The 19,745-nt window shown below is 39.8% G+C and overlaps 1 protein-coding gene across 3 annotated transcripts in view; it reads right to left on the reverse strand.

Moving 5' to 3' along the window:
* The window catches only part of vps13a (vacuolar protein sorting 13 homolog A), a 42,797-nt gene that overhangs the window by 7,519 nt on the left and 15,533 nt on the right, over positions 1–19,745 (reverse strand). For 2 of the 3 annotated variants that reach the window (XM_020602392.1, XM_020602393.1), the window contains exons 17-54: positions 19,513–19,711; positions 19,275–19,391; positions 18,860–18,963; positions 18,482–18,649; positions 17,867–18,174; positions 17,590–17,737; positions 16,171–16,342; positions 15,814–15,938; positions 15,525–15,694; positions 15,077–15,327; positions 14,521–14,705; positions 14,267–14,410; positions 13,888–14,097; positions 13,567–13,710; positions 13,188–13,289; positions 12,930–13,082; positions 12,208–12,463; positions 10,936–11,096; positions 10,679–10,782; positions 10,211–10,523; positions 9,149–9,285; positions 8,594–8,888; positions 8,068–8,172; positions 7,774–7,920; positions 7,076–7,207; positions 6,751–6,884; positions 5,966–6,034; positions 3,692–3,824; positions 2,973–3,030; positions 2,454–2,625; positions 2,029–2,182; positions 1,714–1,860; positions 1,504–1,585; positions 1,322–1,391; positions 975–1,089; positions 752–865; positions 361–506; positions 150–231 (exon numbers count right to left, since the gene is read on the reverse strand). In XM_020602392.1, the coding sequence (XP_020458048.1) occupies positions 150–231; positions 361–506; positions 752–865; positions 975–1,089; positions 1,322–1,391; positions 1,504–1,585; positions 1,714–1,860; positions 2,029–2,182; positions 2,454–2,625; positions 2,973–3,030; positions 3,692–3,824; positions 5,966–6,034; positions 6,751–6,884; positions 7,076–7,207; positions 7,774–7,920; positions 8,068–8,172; positions 8,594–8,888; positions 9,149–9,285; positions 10,211–10,523; positions 10,679–10,782; positions 10,936–11,096; positions 12,208–12,463; positions 12,930–13,082; positions 13,188–13,289; positions 13,567–13,710; positions 13,888–14,097; positions 14,267–14,410; positions 14,521–14,705; positions 15,077–15,327; positions 15,525–15,694; positions 15,814–15,938; positions 16,171–16,342; positions 17,590–17,737; positions 17,867–18,174; positions 18,482–18,649; positions 18,860–18,963; positions 19,275–19,391; positions 19,513–19,711 (5,826 nt within the window). The remainder of the gene's footprint in view (positions 1–149; positions 232–360; positions 507–751; positions 866–974; positions 1,090–1,321; positions 1,392–1,503; positions 1,586–1,713; positions 1,861–2,028; positions 2,183–2,453; positions 2,626–2,972; positions 3,031–3,691; positions 3,825–5,965; positions 6,035–6,750; positions 6,885–7,075; positions 7,208–7,773; positions 7,921–8,067; positions 8,173–8,593; positions 8,889–9,148; positions 9,286–10,210; positions 10,524–10,678; positions 10,783–10,935; positions 11,097–12,207; positions 12,464–12,929; positions 13,083–13,187; positions 13,290–13,566; positions 13,711–13,887; positions 14,098–14,266; positions 14,411–14,520; positions 14,706–15,076; positions 15,328–15,524; positions 15,695–15,813; positions 15,939–16,170; positions 16,343–17,589; positions 17,738–17,866; positions 18,175–18,481; positions 18,650–18,859; positions 18,964–19,274; positions 19,392–19,512; positions 19,712–19,745) is intronic. The other variant, XM_020602394.1, reaches the window with a different exon arrangement.

Below are 19,745 nucleotides of genomic sequence, written 5' to 3' on the forward strand. Positions count from 1 at the left end.
AACTTGAGTTCCACTGCCTGATTTAATGTGTTTTCATAAGGTACAATTCTTCATACATAATGCCTTACAAGAAAACATAACTCGCATGAAAATCAGACATGTCTTTTGGTCCCGGGTTATAGTGTTGTCATTGTGCATGTATGCGTTACCTGCTTCGAATAATGTCTAATGACTTCCCATTGTAGCTGCTGAGTGGTACAAAACTGGAAGGTCAATTCAAAGAAGGCCAGCCTGAAATACAAGGCAGAAACAGTCAAGTAGCAGGGAGGGATTCCTCCAAAAACAAACCACACAAAATAAATCAGTGCTACTGTGCGTGATATATGTGTTGTTTATTTAGGTCTTCTTGTGCGTTCATACTTGAAGACAACATCCTGCACATCAGTGAGAGTTGCTCCGATACTCTTCAGCAGCAGGTTGAGGGACTGGACAGGAATGAGTTCTGTATCTCTCTTCTGCTTCAAGCCATCTTCTCCTCCTGTGCTTAGAGAGAAGCTCAGGTGCAGCTGCAAATATACAAACATTATAAAACATGCTTGTTTCAGGTATTAAACTCACAACAGAAATATACTCTACACCTCGGTCTAGAGGTGAGATTTTGCCATGATTTATTTAGTTAGAACAGTAAATTCATCTAGTCTAACTTTTCCACTTAAAGCCACTCAGGGTATATTTGATAAAAAAGACACTGTTGTGATCAGTTAAGAAATTTGTTGCTTACATTTGCTACATAATCATAGCATTTACACACCTTGATGGGGGAAATGTGGAAGTACTCATAGAGGCTGATGGCAGAAGTGTCAGCAGAGGAGACATGGTTTAGTTCTGCCTTTATGTACTCTATGTCCTTCTCAAACAGCTCCACCTTGAGGAATAAGACAAACACAAACACACAGGAACATGAATGTATAAGCACTGCAAATGCTGAGTCCCAAAACAAAACACAGGGTATGTTAAGTGTGTGTGTATCGGACCTCCTGTTCTGAGCTCATGATGCTGGCATTCTCAGGGGTAAACAGGTCCAAGATGGCGTACAAGAAGCCCAGGTCAAGCTTCAGATCCATCTCTTGAATCAGGACCTTGAAATACCTGAGAAGGACCGACATCTCTTCACCATTTAGAAGCAAAATTGAGGAAACGGGATTGAAGAATTGAGGAATTTAATGTCTGCATGTCACTAAAATGGTTGTGCAAGCTTAGCTTCAACCTCAACCAGTCTAACTATTGCTTACTCTAGGTAGGAAAACTGAATGTACATATAGTTGAAAAGTAACAGAACATGGAGGAGGAAGTGAGAAAACAATGAAGGGAAAATAATTACTTGATGCGAGAGATATCAGAGTGCCCTGCTGCTCTGGTAACAATGCTGATATCGGTTAGAGGTTTGGGTTCTGTAATAAAAAAATAAAAATAAAAAAATAAATCGTAGACTGCAACAGCGCATGTAAACAGCACACAATGATAAATGAAAGACAACATGCTGCGCAAGGCAGATTAACAGACCTGAGTCCATAGTAATAGACTTTGGCAGTTTTGCAGGGTAAAACACATAGGGGAAGATGGCACCTGGCAGCTGGTTCTGGATCTGTAGGAGGGAAAGATTTATATGTAAAACTAGACCATAAAAAAATAACTAGGAACTCAGTGCATTCAAGGAGGCAACTTTGGATTTTTGGACTGTTTGTTTCCACTGCAAACTGCACTTCTTTTCACCTGTATGCGGTGGATTTGGACACGGTAGGCTCTCTGCCGCGGTGAGACACTGTATTCAACCTTCACTCCAGGCAGAAAGTGCCTCCTGAGAGGAGCTTCACATGGCTGCAGCATCCACATATCAGTACCACTGGGAGTAAAGGACACCTGGGAGACAATTACACACACCACAAAGTTTTACAATTAGACCTGCAACTAACATCTGTTTTGTTATCAAATGAATGCCTATAGCTGTGACTTTTTAAAATCAGTTTTATGAGTGAGTGCACACCCTACATGGGTAACATCAAATTGAAAGCCTTCATTTGTATCAACCTGGTAATTGTTTTCCAGGTCAGCGATGCAATTGTCTATAGGCCCAGGGTCAATGTACTCTTTGAATTTGTTCTCCAACATCTCTGCTTCTTTAGTGCTCAGAGTCTTCCACCGATTCTTCTTCTTAGGCTTCAATTCCCACACCACATCAGAGCTACAATAAAAACAGGGACACATGAGAGTGTAACACTTGTACAGTCAAACAAATACATATGCATATCACAATCCACACATATATCTGCAAAACTGTTATCCCAAAGTAACAAACACGGTATAACACCAACTTCTTCTGACAATTTATCTGAGCTTGAGTGAATGTTGACTATTCAGATGATAAATCTATATAACCTGTAAGCCCTATAGGACTTGGGTAGATTTTGCACTTTTTATTATGTGTACACATGCACATGTTCCTGGTTATCTACCTTGTGATCCCGATAAAAGACACCTCCTGGCTGCTGCTGTTGTTGACCAGAGACACACCCACATTCCTTAGAGACAGGTTGATTTCCTGTTCAGCCAGCTGCGCCTTCTCGCTTTCACACAGCAGCTTGTAGATGCGTTGCTCCTCAGTGAACAGGACAACGCGTTGGAGACCTTAGGATCAACAATAAACCAACACCATACTGATTTAACACTTTATTTATCCCTACAGAAAATTCTTGTTGTTTCTCCCCCTAAAGGGGGGTCATAAGTCACAACCAGTTCAAGCATTGGGTCCCTAAAGTCAGTAGGAATGCATTATTTAATTCATGGGTGAATCCTATGATCAACGTGCCATCTCTTTGTCTTGTTGTTATGTATTGTTTGACAGCTTTAGCAACTGCATTCTTAGGACATAGCAAATTTCAATAACATCACTCAAAGTGATGATTACATAAAGCAAAATGACAAAACACTTTTAAGTGATCTGGATATTTTATTTGAAGTTCTTTGTACTTTACCTTCATAAAAGGAGATCACAAACAGTTTTCCCTCATTATTCATGTCCTTGCGCAAGTCCTAAATAACAAGACAAATATTTAAACAAACATTGTAGTACTGTATATGAAAATTTCACATTTTAGGTGTGTTTCCACATCTAAAAACATACACACTCTATCCTTTGCAAAAGGATAGAGTGTGTATGTTTTTTGTTGTTGTAAAAAAAAAAAAGCATAAAAAGAGATGAGGTAGACCAGCTGTATTCCAGCAGATCATTCAGTTTAATTAAGTACATAGCACCACAACACTGACGGCTTGTATTCAGCAACATTGGGCCACTACATCTTTAATATGAGGCGAGTTCTTTGCTTGTGTCATGTTATAAAATCTTTAAAATATATATTTTGTGTGTTTAAAATGGTTACTTTATTTGCCACAGGGTTTCTCATATCCCACACCCAACATGTAGCACAGTGAATTACATCTTCAGAGGGACTGTATTTACTAAATGAGTTGATTACTGTTACAAGACCTGATTCCTGAAGAGCATTTCTTTATTACAAACACCTAAGAATGATAAAAGTACTAATTAAGATGACTACACAATCTGAGCTTAGTAATAAATACTGCTTTAATTGTATTACTTGATCGATTCCTACAAACACCTTTAGTTTTGATGATGTAATAAGCTAAGCTAATCGGTGAATTGATAAATAGTTTTCTTGCTCCAGTATTGTACCTCCTCACTCCTCAGCTTCCCACTGTAAGTGCCACACTTCCAGCAAAGCTCTCGGGAGCCGGTGGGTTCAGCCCAGGTGTAGTAAACAGCTCTCCCAGCCCCCAGCTCCTCCTGCTCTGTCTCCTTCTGAGAGCTGCAGAAACACCCACACAGACTTTATATATCAGTAACATAAGTTAAAACAACAAAAAATTTAGAAATATTCCAGTGATTTGAAATGACAGTAAGCAAATGATGAAATATGGATAACAGAGGATTGCATAACAGAGCCACCAAGAATCTTCAACCATGACAACCATCTTATCTATTGTAAGTACCTGTCTGGCACATTACACAAATGATTTCCAAGAGCAGACAAACATGACAGTACAACTGCCAAACACCCAAAAGTCCCCAGTACCTCTGCTGAAGAGATAAGGTTTAAATATGCATGATAATATATTTAATGAAAGGGAAGGGGGATACAATTTAAGGGGTCAGTTAAATTTAAAAATTCATGCTATATGTACAACCAAAAAAAGATTTTGTATTTCCATAAGTGGGGTAAAACTATGGAATAATTTAAGCATGGACATAAAAAATAGTAATAGAATTGACGAGTTTAAACATAAATATAAAGGTATGTGTCAATCAAGATATATGCAAGAACAGGCTTAATGATTAATTAGATGGAACATTGTGGGTGTGGTGTATGAATGTTAACACTCTGTTATGTAGAAGTGAATCATTTACTGCTTGCAAACCAATGATGGTAAGATGATGTCATGGGGTAGGACTAGATAAGTCTGACTTCTTCCTACTCCATTCAAGCATGTACTAGGTATAAGCAAATTGATATTGGATTAGCATTTGTTGGATATGTGTAAAATTATGTGTGTTGACATATCAACTGTTTTTGCATGCTTGAAAGAATAAATCAAATCAAATCAAATCAAATCGAAATACTGATCTAGATTTGGACAAGACTAAGCAGACCTAAGAAAATGAAATCACAAATGATAGGAAGTGGGGAAGCCATAGTCTATGGATGGAGATGAAAAATAAGAGAACAGTAGTCGATACAAAAACTACAAGGAGAAGCAGAAGGTATGATTCCTTTGGCAGAATCCCATCCAGGCAGCAGCATTCAAAAGTAGCACTTCTGCAAGTAACAATGACAACACCTCACAGAAGATCACAGTAATAAATGAGTAAACGTGTCTAACCTGCTCCTTTGTCTCTGCTCCAATGAGAAATATATGTCATTGTCTTAGGTAATGACACATACAGTATTCTGATGGTAGCAGTAGTTCATGATACACATCTTTGCAAGAAATGTACAATGTTTACTACTCATTACTACACAGTACACTACAGTTTGTACTTCTCACTGGCAAGATTGAGGAGCAGACTAGACAGAGAAACCAGAATCAGAGCTGAAGTAGTCTTCTCTGCATTGCTGCTCTGAGCACACTCTGCACTCAAGTGTGCTGTCACGCTGAAGTGACAATCTTTTAATATTACACCAAATTATATTTAAGTGCTGCATCAACAGTATGCCCTCACCCTCTTGTCTGCTTTGTAAATTATTAGTATTTAGTAGCATTTGGAATTCTGAGTTTTCATGCAATACTTCATTCTTTCATCTGCAGTTAGCCTTGGCTCCCTCCCTCAAGTATCCATCGTATTAGCAACCTGAGGTAAATGTGTTGCCCTGACACCATTCTAAATAACGCTTAATTTACTACTGTGAGAAGTGTTTTGTATTATAACCTTTTACTATTGTGGGCTTAATGTGTACATTAACTAGATTATGACACTGCTAGACTTATTATAGGAACTTAATATCTTTTATTGGCCACAATTTGTTTCTTCCTGGCTTTTCCTAGTATTCCTGTTACTGCTATTTGTGACTTGTTACCATTGGGTTTTGGTCATCTTTTTCTGATCTGCATCACCATCATTGAATTTGTTGCCCAGTACTGTTTTCACAGTTTCATGACTGCTTCCAGTAGAAACCTCAAACGTCAACTGTTTTTTCTTAATCTATATTCAGAAGTGTCCTTACAGTAGCTCGTCACATAGCTGAGCACTTTGATGTATAGTGAAGGCAGAAGACTCTGTTTCCACAAGGACAATATGCACGTTGTCAATACTCTACAGAAAGTGTAACAGGTAAAAACTTAATGCAGCATTTTCAGATTTCTTTGTTTTTTCTTTCCTCCCCCATTCTTTAGTCCTCAATACTCTCAAGTTCAGAGTGTGCCAGAAGAGTTTCTCCTCAGGTGTTTCTACCTGTCCTCCCCCACTGAGAAGGGGAGGCTGCGCAGCTCATCAGCCACACACGTGGTTTCTGCCCAGGTGCTGCATGACCCACAACACACAAACAAATAGCTATCAGCAAAAACAACTAAACTGTTCAAAGGTTGCTGCAACAAGAGGAAAGATAACTGTCATTTAATAAATATACAAAATGCATCAGTGAAATGTAAATGTTATGCATGAAGCACCAACTTCGCCTGTTAAATTAAAACCAGCTGTTTTCAAAGTGAGAAATACAAAAAGAAAAGAATTCAACCAGAAACAAAAATCACTGGGCTAAAAATTAGAAGAAAACCTGAAATGAAAACAACATACAGAAGCTAAAAAAAAAAAAAAAATCTGACATGACAAATGTTTTTGTTTGCACTTCATCTTAAAGTGAGTGTGGCACATGCACAACACAATTCACATGCAACCTGGAGCACCATAAAAACACATTTACAGATATCACACCAACATGACACTGTGATATTATGAAATAAAGCAGTTTTCTCATGAACTCTTTCCTCTCAATCAATTCATTTATCAAGCTCCACAACTAACTTTTTAATTTTTCATTTGTGCTGTAGGCATGATAAGCCCTGGTGACATTTCATCCCCATCAGGTTTTTTTATATTATTTCTCCATCTCAGTCTAAACCTAAGGCATTTGTAAATTACATCATACCTGGTGAGCATTTGAAACTGACACAAAACTACATGACTTAAAATGGTTTATATTTACTATATCCTTTAACTGCCCTCTTCTGTTCTCTCACCTCTGATGGAACTGAAGAGTATGGTCTTTGGTGGTGTTGATGATAAGGAAGGGCGCTGCACCATCGTGGTACTCAGAGAACCGGATTGTGCCCGAGTGCTCTGATAGGTTCACATCTACTATGATCCCACCCACCTGCAGAGCAGAGGGCAACATGCAGTACTGGATATATACAAGCATTATTTAAAGGTTCTGGAAAACAGTGTGAGTAGACTTTAACACGACAAGACATATTCAAAGACAAAAACAAGGTTTTTATAGGTACATCCTGTAAAAAGAATCACTAAAATATGCACACTATACCAGAAACACGAGTGTCAACTTACAGAGTTGTCCAGATGCAGCAATAGGCAGTTTTCTGGCCGTGTGAAGTCAATAGTCTTAGGAGGAGACCGAGAACCTCCCACTTTGATCTTTAGCTTCTTTGCATCGTTCTCAGGCCAGAAAGGAATAGCTGACTAAATGTAGAATAAAACAAGACTTTAAGTTACAAGGTACAGGATTCCTCTCAAAATACTACACAGTAAGTCAATTGGTATATTATCTCATCCACCAAAAACATAAGTTACCATTTTAAAGTCAAAGGTCTTTGCTTATTCTGGCAAATCTTGACAGCATAAAAATCACTGTCTCCTTTAACTTAACACATATCACATAATCTTACAGTCGTGATCTATGAACCCAGTAGCTTCAGAATCCTGTACATTTGTTTACCCGCTATAAGTACATAAACAGTAACATATCACACCGATCCAGAAATGTAATGTAAAAGTCAAAAAGAAATGAAGTTTTGAAAGAATTAAAAACACAATTGTACTTGCCATTAGTGAGAATCAAATATGTGACATCATCAACTGTCATAGTCCACTGCTTGATAACTAGCTTGATAAATGCTGTTGCTGCCATGAGTGTGAATATATATGGCATTGAAGTCCAGTATGATACACTGCGCAAAACCGCAATATTCCATAAAATGTGTGCACAAGGAAACACTACTACAAACAATATTTGGTTTGGCTCTTACCTGCTCTGGTTTGGTCTCAGTCCAATTCTCCTGGCCCTCCCCGCATACGAGGACGCTGTGTTTGGTTCTGTTGACCAGCATGTAAAAAGGCACAAAGGTCACGACGCGGGTCAGACTGAAACTGCTTGCATCGATCTTCACACCAACCTGAAGTCAGATGGGCATTACGCAAACACCAGTGATGATCATCATGTAACAAATCTCCGTTGGTTACATACAAAAATCATTTAAAATTCCATCCTATACATATGATGACTCAATGTCAGCATCTGTGGGAAAACCTTACCACCTTACCAGGTAATCTTTGTATCTGCCTTTACATTTCACATCTCCATAGCTCCCAACTGTATCCATGGAGAAATCATCTGAGAGTTCACTGTCTGAGATCATAAGGCGGACCTGACGGATGAAATGAAAGAAATTACTGGCAGATGTTATTCATTCATGTACTGTAGCAGTTACTTATGTACTGTATGTAAACCTCAGTATTCCAACCAAAGAAACACCTCACCGCATTGTGAGAAATATTACCGTAGTGAGTTATGACTTATAGTACTCTGACAACTAAACTGTATTACCATTTGTTTCACATCATTCATTTAATATTAGTCACTGAACAAATCTGAGGTGTGAGTGGTGATTCAGAGGTTATGGAACGAGGTGAGACAATATTTAAATTGTGTTCATCTTGTATCAGCACTGAAAGCTGCATTATATGAATCACTGTGGTTGTACTAGTCTTAGCAAAAATATAAAATAAACACAAAACTAATTTAAAAACAAAAATGTTGTCTTAAAGTAAAACATTACACCCTCTTGCCTTATTGTTTCTCAGGAAGTGCCGAGGCTTGAAGGAGAACAGCAGGGGCATGTCATAGTCCAGGGGGTGTTTACGATGGATATCATCAGCCTTGTACTGCAGCAGCCTGCCTGTCTTATTCACCATCCAATACGGTGAGTGGAAAGCAATCACTGTCTGTCCCAGGTCATATTTAACATGCACAGCAATGTCCAACTCCGCCCTCTTCCTCTCTGTCCCTTCATGGTTGTCTTCATCATCCTCTTGTAGAGAATGGAACACGATGAAGGTGATCTCTTCCTGGTTACTATGAACACTGCATGAAAGGGTAGTTGATTCTCATGAGAAGTGTTATTGCAGAAGGTAACAAAGCATGGTGATTTTATATCTGTCATCTGTACAATGCAGAGGATGATTTACGTCTTCATCTGTGTTGTAGGCTTAAAAACTTGAAACATGACACTTCCATGAAGAGTTCTGCATGCTTTGCTTTTTTCACAGTATAACAATACGCAGACAAGGACAAAATACAGATGAAAAGTAAAACAGCCATGTTAAATGAGACTGAAGTTAGACCTGTATTCAGAAGACCAGTCCTGAGCCAAGTAGTTCAGAAGGCAGAGACTGAGACTTGACTGGTCGATGACTGCGGTTTGAAGTTGGGCGGAGTGGCCTGGGTCCAGAGTGGCCTCAGGAGCAGAGGTTCCACTGTCCTGTTGAGAATCAGGCAGAAAGGGGCACGGAGAACAACAGTGAATCTGAACTAACAGGTTTAAGCATGATTATTGGCTTTACTGGCAAAAAAGCGCAACGTGACAACAGAGAAGTGAGTATACCGCTTTAAAAATATGAAATTCTATCACTGTGTTTAGAGTTTTTATGACACTTAAATGCATCTGGCTCATCATATATCTACTATAATCATATTTACAGTACAAAGTGGAATCTTCTACCAGACATGTAGAAAAGGACCAAGTGGTGCAGTACATGTCTTAACTACCAAGTGCAGGAACATTTCTGAAGACTATTTTCCAAAATGCACCATATTTTTAAACTACATTTCTACCTCCCAGGCAGCCACTGCTTTCAGCTGATGTCAAATTTTATATAAAGTAAAGTCTTGTTATTGTTGCACAGGAATGCAGCTGTGACCAGGCACTGTAGGTCATTGATAATCTGACAAATACCTTCTGAAAAGCACCAAATTCACAAGCGGTGTTTTTATAAATTTAGCTATAAAAATCAATAATAAGCATATGTGGATGCTGTTAAAGTAATTTAGTTGTGTCTTTCATTAAAAACCTGGCTGTTCATTAGTCAACTCCCACATCTTAAATCTTCTTGAATGTCAATATCCCTGAGTCACCAACATGTTCCTAAGTAAAAAGTCCCTATTGAAAACGCATTACTGCATGAAATACCCACTTCAATGGAATATCAACTCTTAAATAACTTGAACATATAAGTTTATGTAATTAGATTTTTTTTACTATTGATTAATGAATTACAGTCAACCATTGTCTGTACACCTTGAAAAACAGCAGTGAAATATGCACAATTTGTATTTTGCTTTAGGCTGAAACATGCCTAGATAATCCTAAATCTGCAATGGCACTCCTGAGTTCTCTTAGTGGTTACCTTTAGTTTATAGGTGATAGTGTAAGGCAGCAGGTTGCGTAATAGGACAGAAGGCCACAGGTGAAGCACAAAGGGCACATCAAAGTTTTCCCCAACATCTCCAGTGTGTTTGAATGTCACTGCATCCTTTATTGGCACAATGTTGATCATCATGACACCACCCTGGTTTCCGCTGCGACGGCAGGTCTGCTGGAGGCGCGTCTCGGGCTGCTGCTTGCTGATGTCTTCATAACTGAAACCCTCTGAGCACTCAAACTGTTCACCTTCGTTGTCAGTGTCTCCCTCAGTTACTGGCTGAAGGCTCAGCTCAGACCTGAGGGGGCAGCAGAGAGTAGATGTGGGTGAAGAAGTGTGTACACTGTGCATTTGTGTAAAAATCAGAGATAATGTGGCTGGAGAGACAGAGACAGAAAGAAAACCATATTCAGATGTGCGTGTCTGCAGGCTTGGTTATGTGTTTGCATTCACCTATATGAGTCCAGAGGCACACAGAACTCTTCAGTAGGGAGAGCTGTACCCAGACATGTCGAACCTTCAAAAACTTTGATTGGCACTGAGAAATGATTGATTATCTGCATGAAAGGACACGACAACAAATAAGACTTGTTACTTTAATTTGATCTGTAAACCTACATCACTATAAAATACTACCGTACAACCATTTATAGGTTTACTAGACAGGATAAACAGAAGTTTAAGAATGACTACACAAGTCAGTGATGTACCTGGAAAGGAGAGCGGATCTTGATGTACTTGCTGCCCTCTACAGAGTAAATCTGACAAACCAGGAAACGAGTGACTCCTGAGTCTTCGTGCATCACACTGTACATTCCCCTGCCGACTTTGATCAGTGGGATCCTGCAGGCTGAGGTGTGACCCACAGGAGCTGAAAAGAGCAGATGAAATAAATGTTTGGCTTGCAACCACTGCAAAGTGCACAGGTGAGAGGTTCATCCAAATGAGGTGGTGCAAAGCAAAATATTTGAATTTGATTAAAAATCTGTCTTAGATGTCTCAGAACCACATCTGTTTCTAATGGAGCATCAATTTGCTGCCACTTGGGTGATTTTATCAACAAGAGCAAACTATATATGGTGCACAGAAATAAAGGAATAATATTTAAACTGTAAATAAACCATTTTATGCAGTCACTCCCCAGCTAGTAGAGCTACTTAAATTGTAATAAAACATTATATTTTGTTTAAAACAGGAGCACTGGCAAATCAACCTACATTTATCTTCAAATAATGAGTGATTCTTAGAATACTTGTTGCCCACAGCTGCTTTGTAATGTATGAAAAGCTTCTCCCTAAGGGTCATTAAATCTCTGCAGCCAGTTGAAGGCAATGGGACACATTTTGATAAATCTGGACCTTCTGATTTTACATGTGCAATATCAACATGCATGGGTGTCCACTGGGTTTAGCTTTGTTACATCATGGGTAAATGACACCTGGCAGCTACAACGTAACCCCAAACAACAATACACATAGCACAGTGGTTTGTTATGACTCTATTATATTGTTTAAGCAGTAGGTGGCAGATTTCAGTGGTTCATTGGTCCTTCCTTCCTTTCTAACTGTCTTTTTAACAAAAGTAGTATTTCATGTTTTATTATAGAAAGGCATTTCAGTGCAAAAGCTGGTGTGTCACATTTCACAGTATACTGCCACATGAAATACTGAAACTGCTTCAGATTTATGTGATCATTTCAGTCAACATTTTTTATTACTTATTTCAATTGTGATTGCACAAGTTAAATAAAAACCCACACTAAAAAAAAAAACTGCTGCTATGTGCATGTTGTTGTGCTTGCATGGTTGAAATAGTGCCCTGTTTGCTTTAACTATCCTAAAGTTATGGTGACTAGCTCTAGGATAAGAAACCTTGTCTGCATCAGTGTTTCCTAGATTCAACAGCATTAGATTTGACTGAGAGGATAAAACACAAATTATTTGGTCTATATGCAGAATAAGTGTGTATTAAATCTATCTTACTAGGCTGTATGTAGTAGTCCTTCTCACTCAATGAGATCATGGCTGAGAACTGGTCAGAATCCGTGGTGGAGTAGTCCATCCCAAGGGTTTCCCCATCCTCAAGCTTCACAGCGTGGTTGGTGCTCTGCTCTCCAACGGGACAAAACGTCTCACTGTGGCGGACAGAAACAGGCAGGCCCAAGCAGTTTTTTACCACAAATGGCGCTTCATCTGTCTGGAAGCCCTCAGCTGTCTGTCTGGCAGCTTCTGCAAATGCCTGGGAAAAGGCAAGATCATGAACATTATATACGACTGCCCATCCATATATCCATCAATACTGCTTATCCCTGAATCCCTGCTTATCAGCAGGGGGTGCTGAAGCCTATCCCGGCTGACAATGGGTGAGAAACGGGGTACACCCTGGACAGGTTGCCAGTCTATCTTAGGGCTGACATGTAGACAAACACACACACACACACACACACACACACACACACACACTCAATCCTACAGGCAATTTAGAGTCACCAATCAACCTGAGCAGCACTGGACTGTGGGAGGAAGCCAGAGTACTCAGAGAGAACCCATGCAGGCACAGGGAGAATGTGCAAACTGTGCACAGAAAGGCCCCGAGATGGCCAGGGCTCAAACCTGGAACCTTCTTGCTGTGAGGTGACAGCGCTAACCACCACGCCTGCCGATCCTTACACTTCCTATAAAAATGACTGCAGACCTTCTCTTACCGTGCCCAGGTTACTCAACATGGCCAGTCCACATTTGGAGAGGGTGATGTTGAGCTGGTCTTCACTGCTGATGACAATGACTGTCTTATAGTCTGGAACATTATAATCCACTTCATCTGACATAGTGGAGTACTTCACTGGCTTCTTCTTCATCTGGTTTAAGGATATTACACAGTTAGTAACAGTATGTGCACACAGTATGTGTATGCATGTTTCAGTACATTTACTGTAGAGATGTCTGTATATGTATTTTAGTACCTTCAGGTCCAGTCTCCATGGTCTGAAACCGTCTCTTGTCTCCTCCTCTAAGGGCTCGAGCAGTGGCTCCCACACTCCCATCACTTCATTGTAATAGTGCACCTAAAAGTAAAACAAAATACAAAAGAAAACATCAGTAACCTTTACAGCCAAACAAGTTCTGGCCAGAGCAAGCTAGAATATGTTTGAAATGCTGTGGTAGTTTACCATCAATATGTCTATGTAAAGTAAATATATTCCTCATGTTTGAATGGACCAACCAAAATTAAAACCACTGAAACCAACTGTAACAGCCAAACATTGTTCTCGCCACTTTTTGGAACAGGTTAAACTATAAAGTGAAAGACTAATTTGAGAATTAGGATAATAAGTGTGTTACCTCCAGGTTGAGCTCGCTGTGTAAGTTAATGAGAGTGGACCAGTTTATGACATCTCCATGGAAGGAGGACTTGGCAAGAAGCATAGGGACAGTGCGATGTCCCACACCAGCCTCCAGAGTCAGACAGATTGATCCAATGGTCACCTGCAGGGATTGATAGCCAGTAAAATGACATTCCCTATTGTTATACATCAAGCACCTTTAATTCTGTGTATAGAAAATATGCCACTGCAGAAGAGATCAAGGTTTGATGAGTAGAGAAAAAAAATATATAACTATATCAAATAATGTTATTAGTTGAGTCACAGTGTAGCTAAATACCTTCAATGACTCTCCTTGTGGTATCAATGGGGCCAGTGACCTTACGTCTTCGTCCCCCTCCTCCTCTAGGAACCAGAGTTTGAGATCCTTCCAGCCCCGTTTCTCCCATAGGTCCACGGGAACAGGACTCTCCAGCTCCTCGGGAGCCTCCGCTGTAGGAGTGAGTGCTGACTGAATGGTGATCACTGTGTTGATGATGATTGGAGACACCTGGGCAGAGAGCATGCAGAAAAGTCAGTTAAAAATAATAAGTTCATTCCATTAAGGATTCAGTCATTAAGTAAAAATCTTTTAACACCAGTATCTGAAGGAAATGCATTCCACAGATTTAATTCATGGACTTATTAGAATGTGCAACAATAACAATAAAAACAACTACCTTCAGTGTGAGAGCATTGATAGAGACCTCCATAGTCTGAGGGGAGTTAGAGGACTGAGTACTCTGGAAGAACACCTGACACGGATGTAGCACTGTGGTCACATTGTTTTTCCTCTTCTCTCTCAAAAAGGGACACGCCACTACCTGCAATAAAAAGCGTATTCAAAAACTATTTTATATTGGTTACGGTTACAAGTGCTCCCCCCCCCCAAATAATCAGCTTTTTAAGGTTACACTTCAATGACAATACAAACCTTAAGGTCCTTGATAACAGCAGTCATCTGTGATCCCTCTCCACTACTTTTCATCACTAGTTCACACTGCGTGGTCATCACCAGAGCTGGAGCGTCAGCACATGTCAAGTCCGCCACAAACACAATCTCCGGGTTACGCACCACAACATTCATTTCTGTCTTTGACACCATAGCTGGAGCTGCAGCTGTCAGCAGCAGAGAGTAACCAAAGAAAACATGAGTTCAAGGTGTGCACATAATGCCAAATTAATTCAACTCTATCTCAAATCACACTTTTAATTCATATTTTAACCCTCTCTTTACATAGTTATAAAATATTTACCTATTATTTTGTTATGTACAAAAAAATAAAAACAAAATAATGTAAAAATGATTGAGTACAATGGTCGAAATTAAACCTTTAACCTCATGACACGTTTTAAAAATCCAAAAGCAAAGCAAAGACAGCGATAATTATATTATCTCCAATACACTGTGTCTCATAAAATAACTTTTGGTGAATAAAAATCACTCGGTTGTTTTGTTTTGTTGGCTAACTGTGACACCGTTAACTCACTGGACTCTTTAGATGTGATGGAGGAGTTAATGTTCTTTTTATCTCCACTACTGCTCTTAGGTTGTGGCACTTGAGCAAAACCCTGCTGGGTGGCTTTGAGGAAAATATCAGCCACCGTAAGTAGAAACTCCATGCTGGCACACAGGTACACATCCTGCACCACTGTGTCCAAGGAGGTGCCATCACGGCCCTGACGATAGTTCAACTCCACCATCATGTTCTTTTCTGCACCAGGACGCATCGCCATCATCCTGGGAGAATAAACAAAAGAGCTGTGAGTGAAGAATATTATACGTGGTAAAAAAAAAACATAATCACACCCTCTTACTGGTTAGTACTTTTACAGCAAAGCAATGACAGCATATAGAGGGAGAGGCTAATAAAGTTCTTCTGCCAGACTTGGTCCACCCAAGGTTGTTAACTACAGAGCGAGGTGTATCTCTGGTACCTTGGGGTGACCATCTTTATTCTGGGTCTCTTGTCATCTAGAAGGCAGGCAGTGAGTCGAACTGAGGCCTTCATGGAGCTGTCAGAAAACATGTGGAAGGAGGTGGAGATGGTGCCCAGAGTAAACTCTGCCAGCTTCAGCTGCTCATCATGTGAGTCTAACAGCTGCATCTACACAACGACATTTAGACACACAAGTCTCATAAAACAAATATGGACAAGCCTCATCTTATACACTTGTTCTTGACTTTCTGTGTGTGTCTGTGTGTAAGCACATGTACTTGCATTACCTCATCCCCATTAGGGCTGTACAGAACCAGCGTCAGGGAGTCAAACAAGAAGTTCAACTTGAGTGTGCTCTTTAGCTTGCTGTTTTTCTGCATCTCCACAACAGCAGCTGTCACCACTGTGTTACCTACAATGACGTTATAACAACGTAGAGGACTGGTTTAAAAAGTTTATCAGGCTGTGGCTCTAAATATTTATACTAAAGGAGAACACATTTTCAGATTTACTACGTTTTCTAGGGTTTTCCTGATCCTGACCTGTCCTGACATGAGCATATTCATCTAACCATTAAGCTCTTAAATCAAATGCCCACGTTTTAGAACTGCTATACATATACAAACACAACCGCAAGTCCTTACTGCTGGGTGGTCCAGTGGTTCCAGAGCCCTGGGACTCTTTGTTGGATACAGAGTCAGAGGAGGAGTCAATGGTAGGCAGAGGTTTAGGAAGTGGAGCAGCATCTGCCTTCTCTGACAGGTTTTCACTTAGAGTCCTTAGGACCACTGTCATGTCATCCTGGCTGAGGATCAGCTGTTGGAACAGACACAGGATATTATAAAGCTATCCTTTTGAAAACACTTTATTTAGATTCTCAATACAAGTCTCTTCCTAATCTTGTGATCAGATACTGGAAAAGACAAACAGGTAAGAATGAAGGACAAACAAACTCTCTATTACATAATTTTATATTAGAGCCTAATCTACAGGTTTGTCATTTAATTGAATCTAGTAGGAGCAGAGGTCACGTTAAGACTTTTTTTTTTTTGTTGTTATTCCTTTTGATGGACATGGTCATACAATTCCATCTTTATTTATATTTACTTGTCAATTTAATTTTATTATGGATAAGACATATTTAATAGAATTTAATTTTCATTCATTTTTTAATAATTAATATACAGAACAACCTTATGTGCAGCCATTTTTCATGTCAACACCACATGAAGCTGATTACTTTTTCTTCTGCAGTGACAGCAAAGGCCACTAAAACACTGGGGCCACTGTGCCTTAACAAACAACTACAACCAATGTAATTTTACAACATTAGACAATAACCATTAAAATATGAAAAACTCATTTACAAGAAGTTCAGCTCACTGAACTGAACTCAGAAAACCTGCTGTAGCCTAGCCTGCTGCAAATGCCATTCTCATTAGGTTTTGCATTTTTCGACATGGCCAGTATAATTTTGATCTGGGAGCTGAGCCTGCGCTCTGCTGCGCACTGGAGACTGGACTTGCCAGCTCCACTTCTGCCAAAGTTTTGAAGTCAGGGAACATTTCTCTTGCAAAGTGTTTAGATGTTTCTCTGAAAGCAGGATTTCCCAATCCTGAAGCACTCAGTCCGTTGTATTCACAGGTACAGCTGCAAACCTCTATGATCTGTAGTGGTCACAGACATGCTCCGTGGCCTCCAGTCTGTGGCTCTTCAATGTGCTTTCAGCTTCCAGACAGCCAGACGCTTAAGCACAGTCGCAGTTGTTCTACATCCAACGCATCAGTTCCCCTTTTTTAACCTCACCATAGCAATAATTGGGCTTTTACGTAGCCTACCTTTCAGTTATGGTAGCTCACCCTCAGTGTTGTAATCTGTCAAAATGACAGATGACCTTCAAACTTTTCTGTCATTATTAAAAATATTAGGTTAACAGAACCTCTGAGTAGGAGTAATTTATCAGTCTTGAAACAAATAAGAAATGACATGACATAAATGCAAAAACCACCACAGATGTGGTAAATTACTCTTTCCTTCTCATGCTACCATTTGACACCACTTACACTCATTGGCTTTAGATGAGCAGCGATCTCTATGTCAGGTATGTTGTGGTACCAGTTGGATGAAAGATTTCTCTGGATTTCCAAGTCCAGGCTGACCGGCTTCAGGAGCTGGATCTCTCCATGAAACCCTTCATTCACGTAAGTGGTCCTGGACCCAGCAATAGCAGTAGTTAGAGAGGTTAACAAGAGAATACCAGATTACGATAAATCTTAATCAATTGCACAAGCCAGAAAACATTTAATTATTTTGTAATCATAATTCCTAAAAATGACTGACCTGTACATTTTGAGGTCAGTCAGTTTCACAGTCATTATATCCACAACAGGTGGGATCTTGGCATCACTTTTAAACGGTTGCTTGGCAAAACGGTTCTTGACAGACAGCAAACCGAGGTCAGCTACGATGACATTTGAAGAAGAGGAAGACTGGGGGAGGAAGATGACAGGCGCGTTAAAGTGGACGTCCAAAGCGATCCGAGTGCTTCGCTCTGCCAGCTCCTTCACACCGAACGCTGCCTTTCCTGCAGCCTGGACTGTCACCTCAGCCAGGGCCTCTTTGGCCTCCTGGAAGTTATTGATGAATGCCTGGGAGGAAGAAAGAAGAAACAAATAAAAGTTCAGCTGGAATGAAGAAAAACAAATTAAAACAAAAAAAATAAAATAAAATATATATATACACAACTATCACTAGAAAAGCAGTATTTTATGTGAATTAGTATGTATTTCACATTAAAGTCTAATTTTATTACATTTCTCAACATTTTTTGAGCCTTGATTTTATTGTTTCCTTACAAAACATAATGAAATATAATCCTTCACATGTGAACTGAATGTGACAAAACCAGGTGTTAAAACTCTTTGACTATGCTGGGATACTGTATGTGCTTCTTACCAGTATAGAAGAGACAAACTTGTTGAGGAAGATGACTTGTATGCATCCCACAGTCAGCTTGACATAGGTATCTACTTCAGACATGTCCAGATAGGCGTCTCCTTGTGTTGCATCAGTATAGTTTACCATGCGGAAGGCAAACACTTCCTTATCTGCTATAGACACAGCCTAAGCAAGAGATGAGAGACAATACAGCAGCAGAATCATCAGTCAGGTACTATTTTTATCTAGAGTGATTTTTGCTAAGTGGTTAATATTTATGAATACCAAAAACACAATATAAATACAGACTTTAAGACATAAAATGTGATTATTATAGAACAGAGAGACAAGTGAGTGTTATAGGACTAGTCAGCATAGACCATCCGATGTTAGTACCTTCTTGTACAAGGCATCTTTGTCACAGTCTAGGATCACAATGTTCTTCAGGTTGGCCAGAACCTCCATCTCCTTCTTCCTCATCAGAACCTCAGAAACCAGACCTGGATGGTTGAGAAAGTGAGACTAAGAGAAAGCATTTCTTTGCATTTCCCACTTCCCACAGTCCAGTGAATGGAGGAACAAATCACAAGGTACTACTTTAAGAACTTTAGGTGCCATCATATGGTGTGGTGGCAATTGCTACTTTAAGAACTTTAGGTCACAATAAGAAACAACCAGTGGGATGTGCAACACCTTTTACAATTGATGAAACGGTGATAATACAAGCAATATCCACAAAAATGCAATGGTGATGAATTGAAATTAACATCCTCTGGAACATGGAGCAAGAGATGTGACAGCACTTCCGTACCTTCAATACTAATCTCAGAGATCCTGGCTTTCTCTCCTCGAATAAAAATCTTCAGGCAGCGGAGATCAGCTCTGATGTGGAGATTCACCACATCTGCGAACTTTGAACGTTTTGAACCTGCTCCAAAAAGTGGCGAGAAAGAGAAGGTAGGCAATTAAAGACAGATAGTGAAGGCAACAACAAAAAAATGATAGCTTTGGAATCTAAAACTCTGAAAGGGTTTGTTAGGATCAGGTACGTTTCTTTGTGGTTACAATAGCTTCCTCCTTCTTCTCTCCTTCCCTCTCTGCTTCTGTCTCGTCCTCCTCGGGGATTGTGGGGAGCTCCTCCTGTCCTCCCTCCTTCTTAGTAGATGGGGGAAGGAGGCTGTTGACGAAGTTCATGGCATTGAGGAGAGCCTCCGTGTGAAGATGAATATCTAGGGATGAGAAGGTCACCTGATGGGAAATACAATGTTTAAATAAAATGCAG

Source organism: Monopterus albus, unplaced genomic scaffold, assembly GCF_001952655.1.
Source record: "Monopterus albus unplaced genomic scaffold, M_albus_1.0 scaffold56.1, whole genome shotgun sequence".
Classification (NCBI taxonomy): domain Eukaryota; kingdom Metazoa; phylum Chordata; class Actinopteri; order Synbranchiformes; family Synbranchidae; genus Monopterus; species Monopterus albus.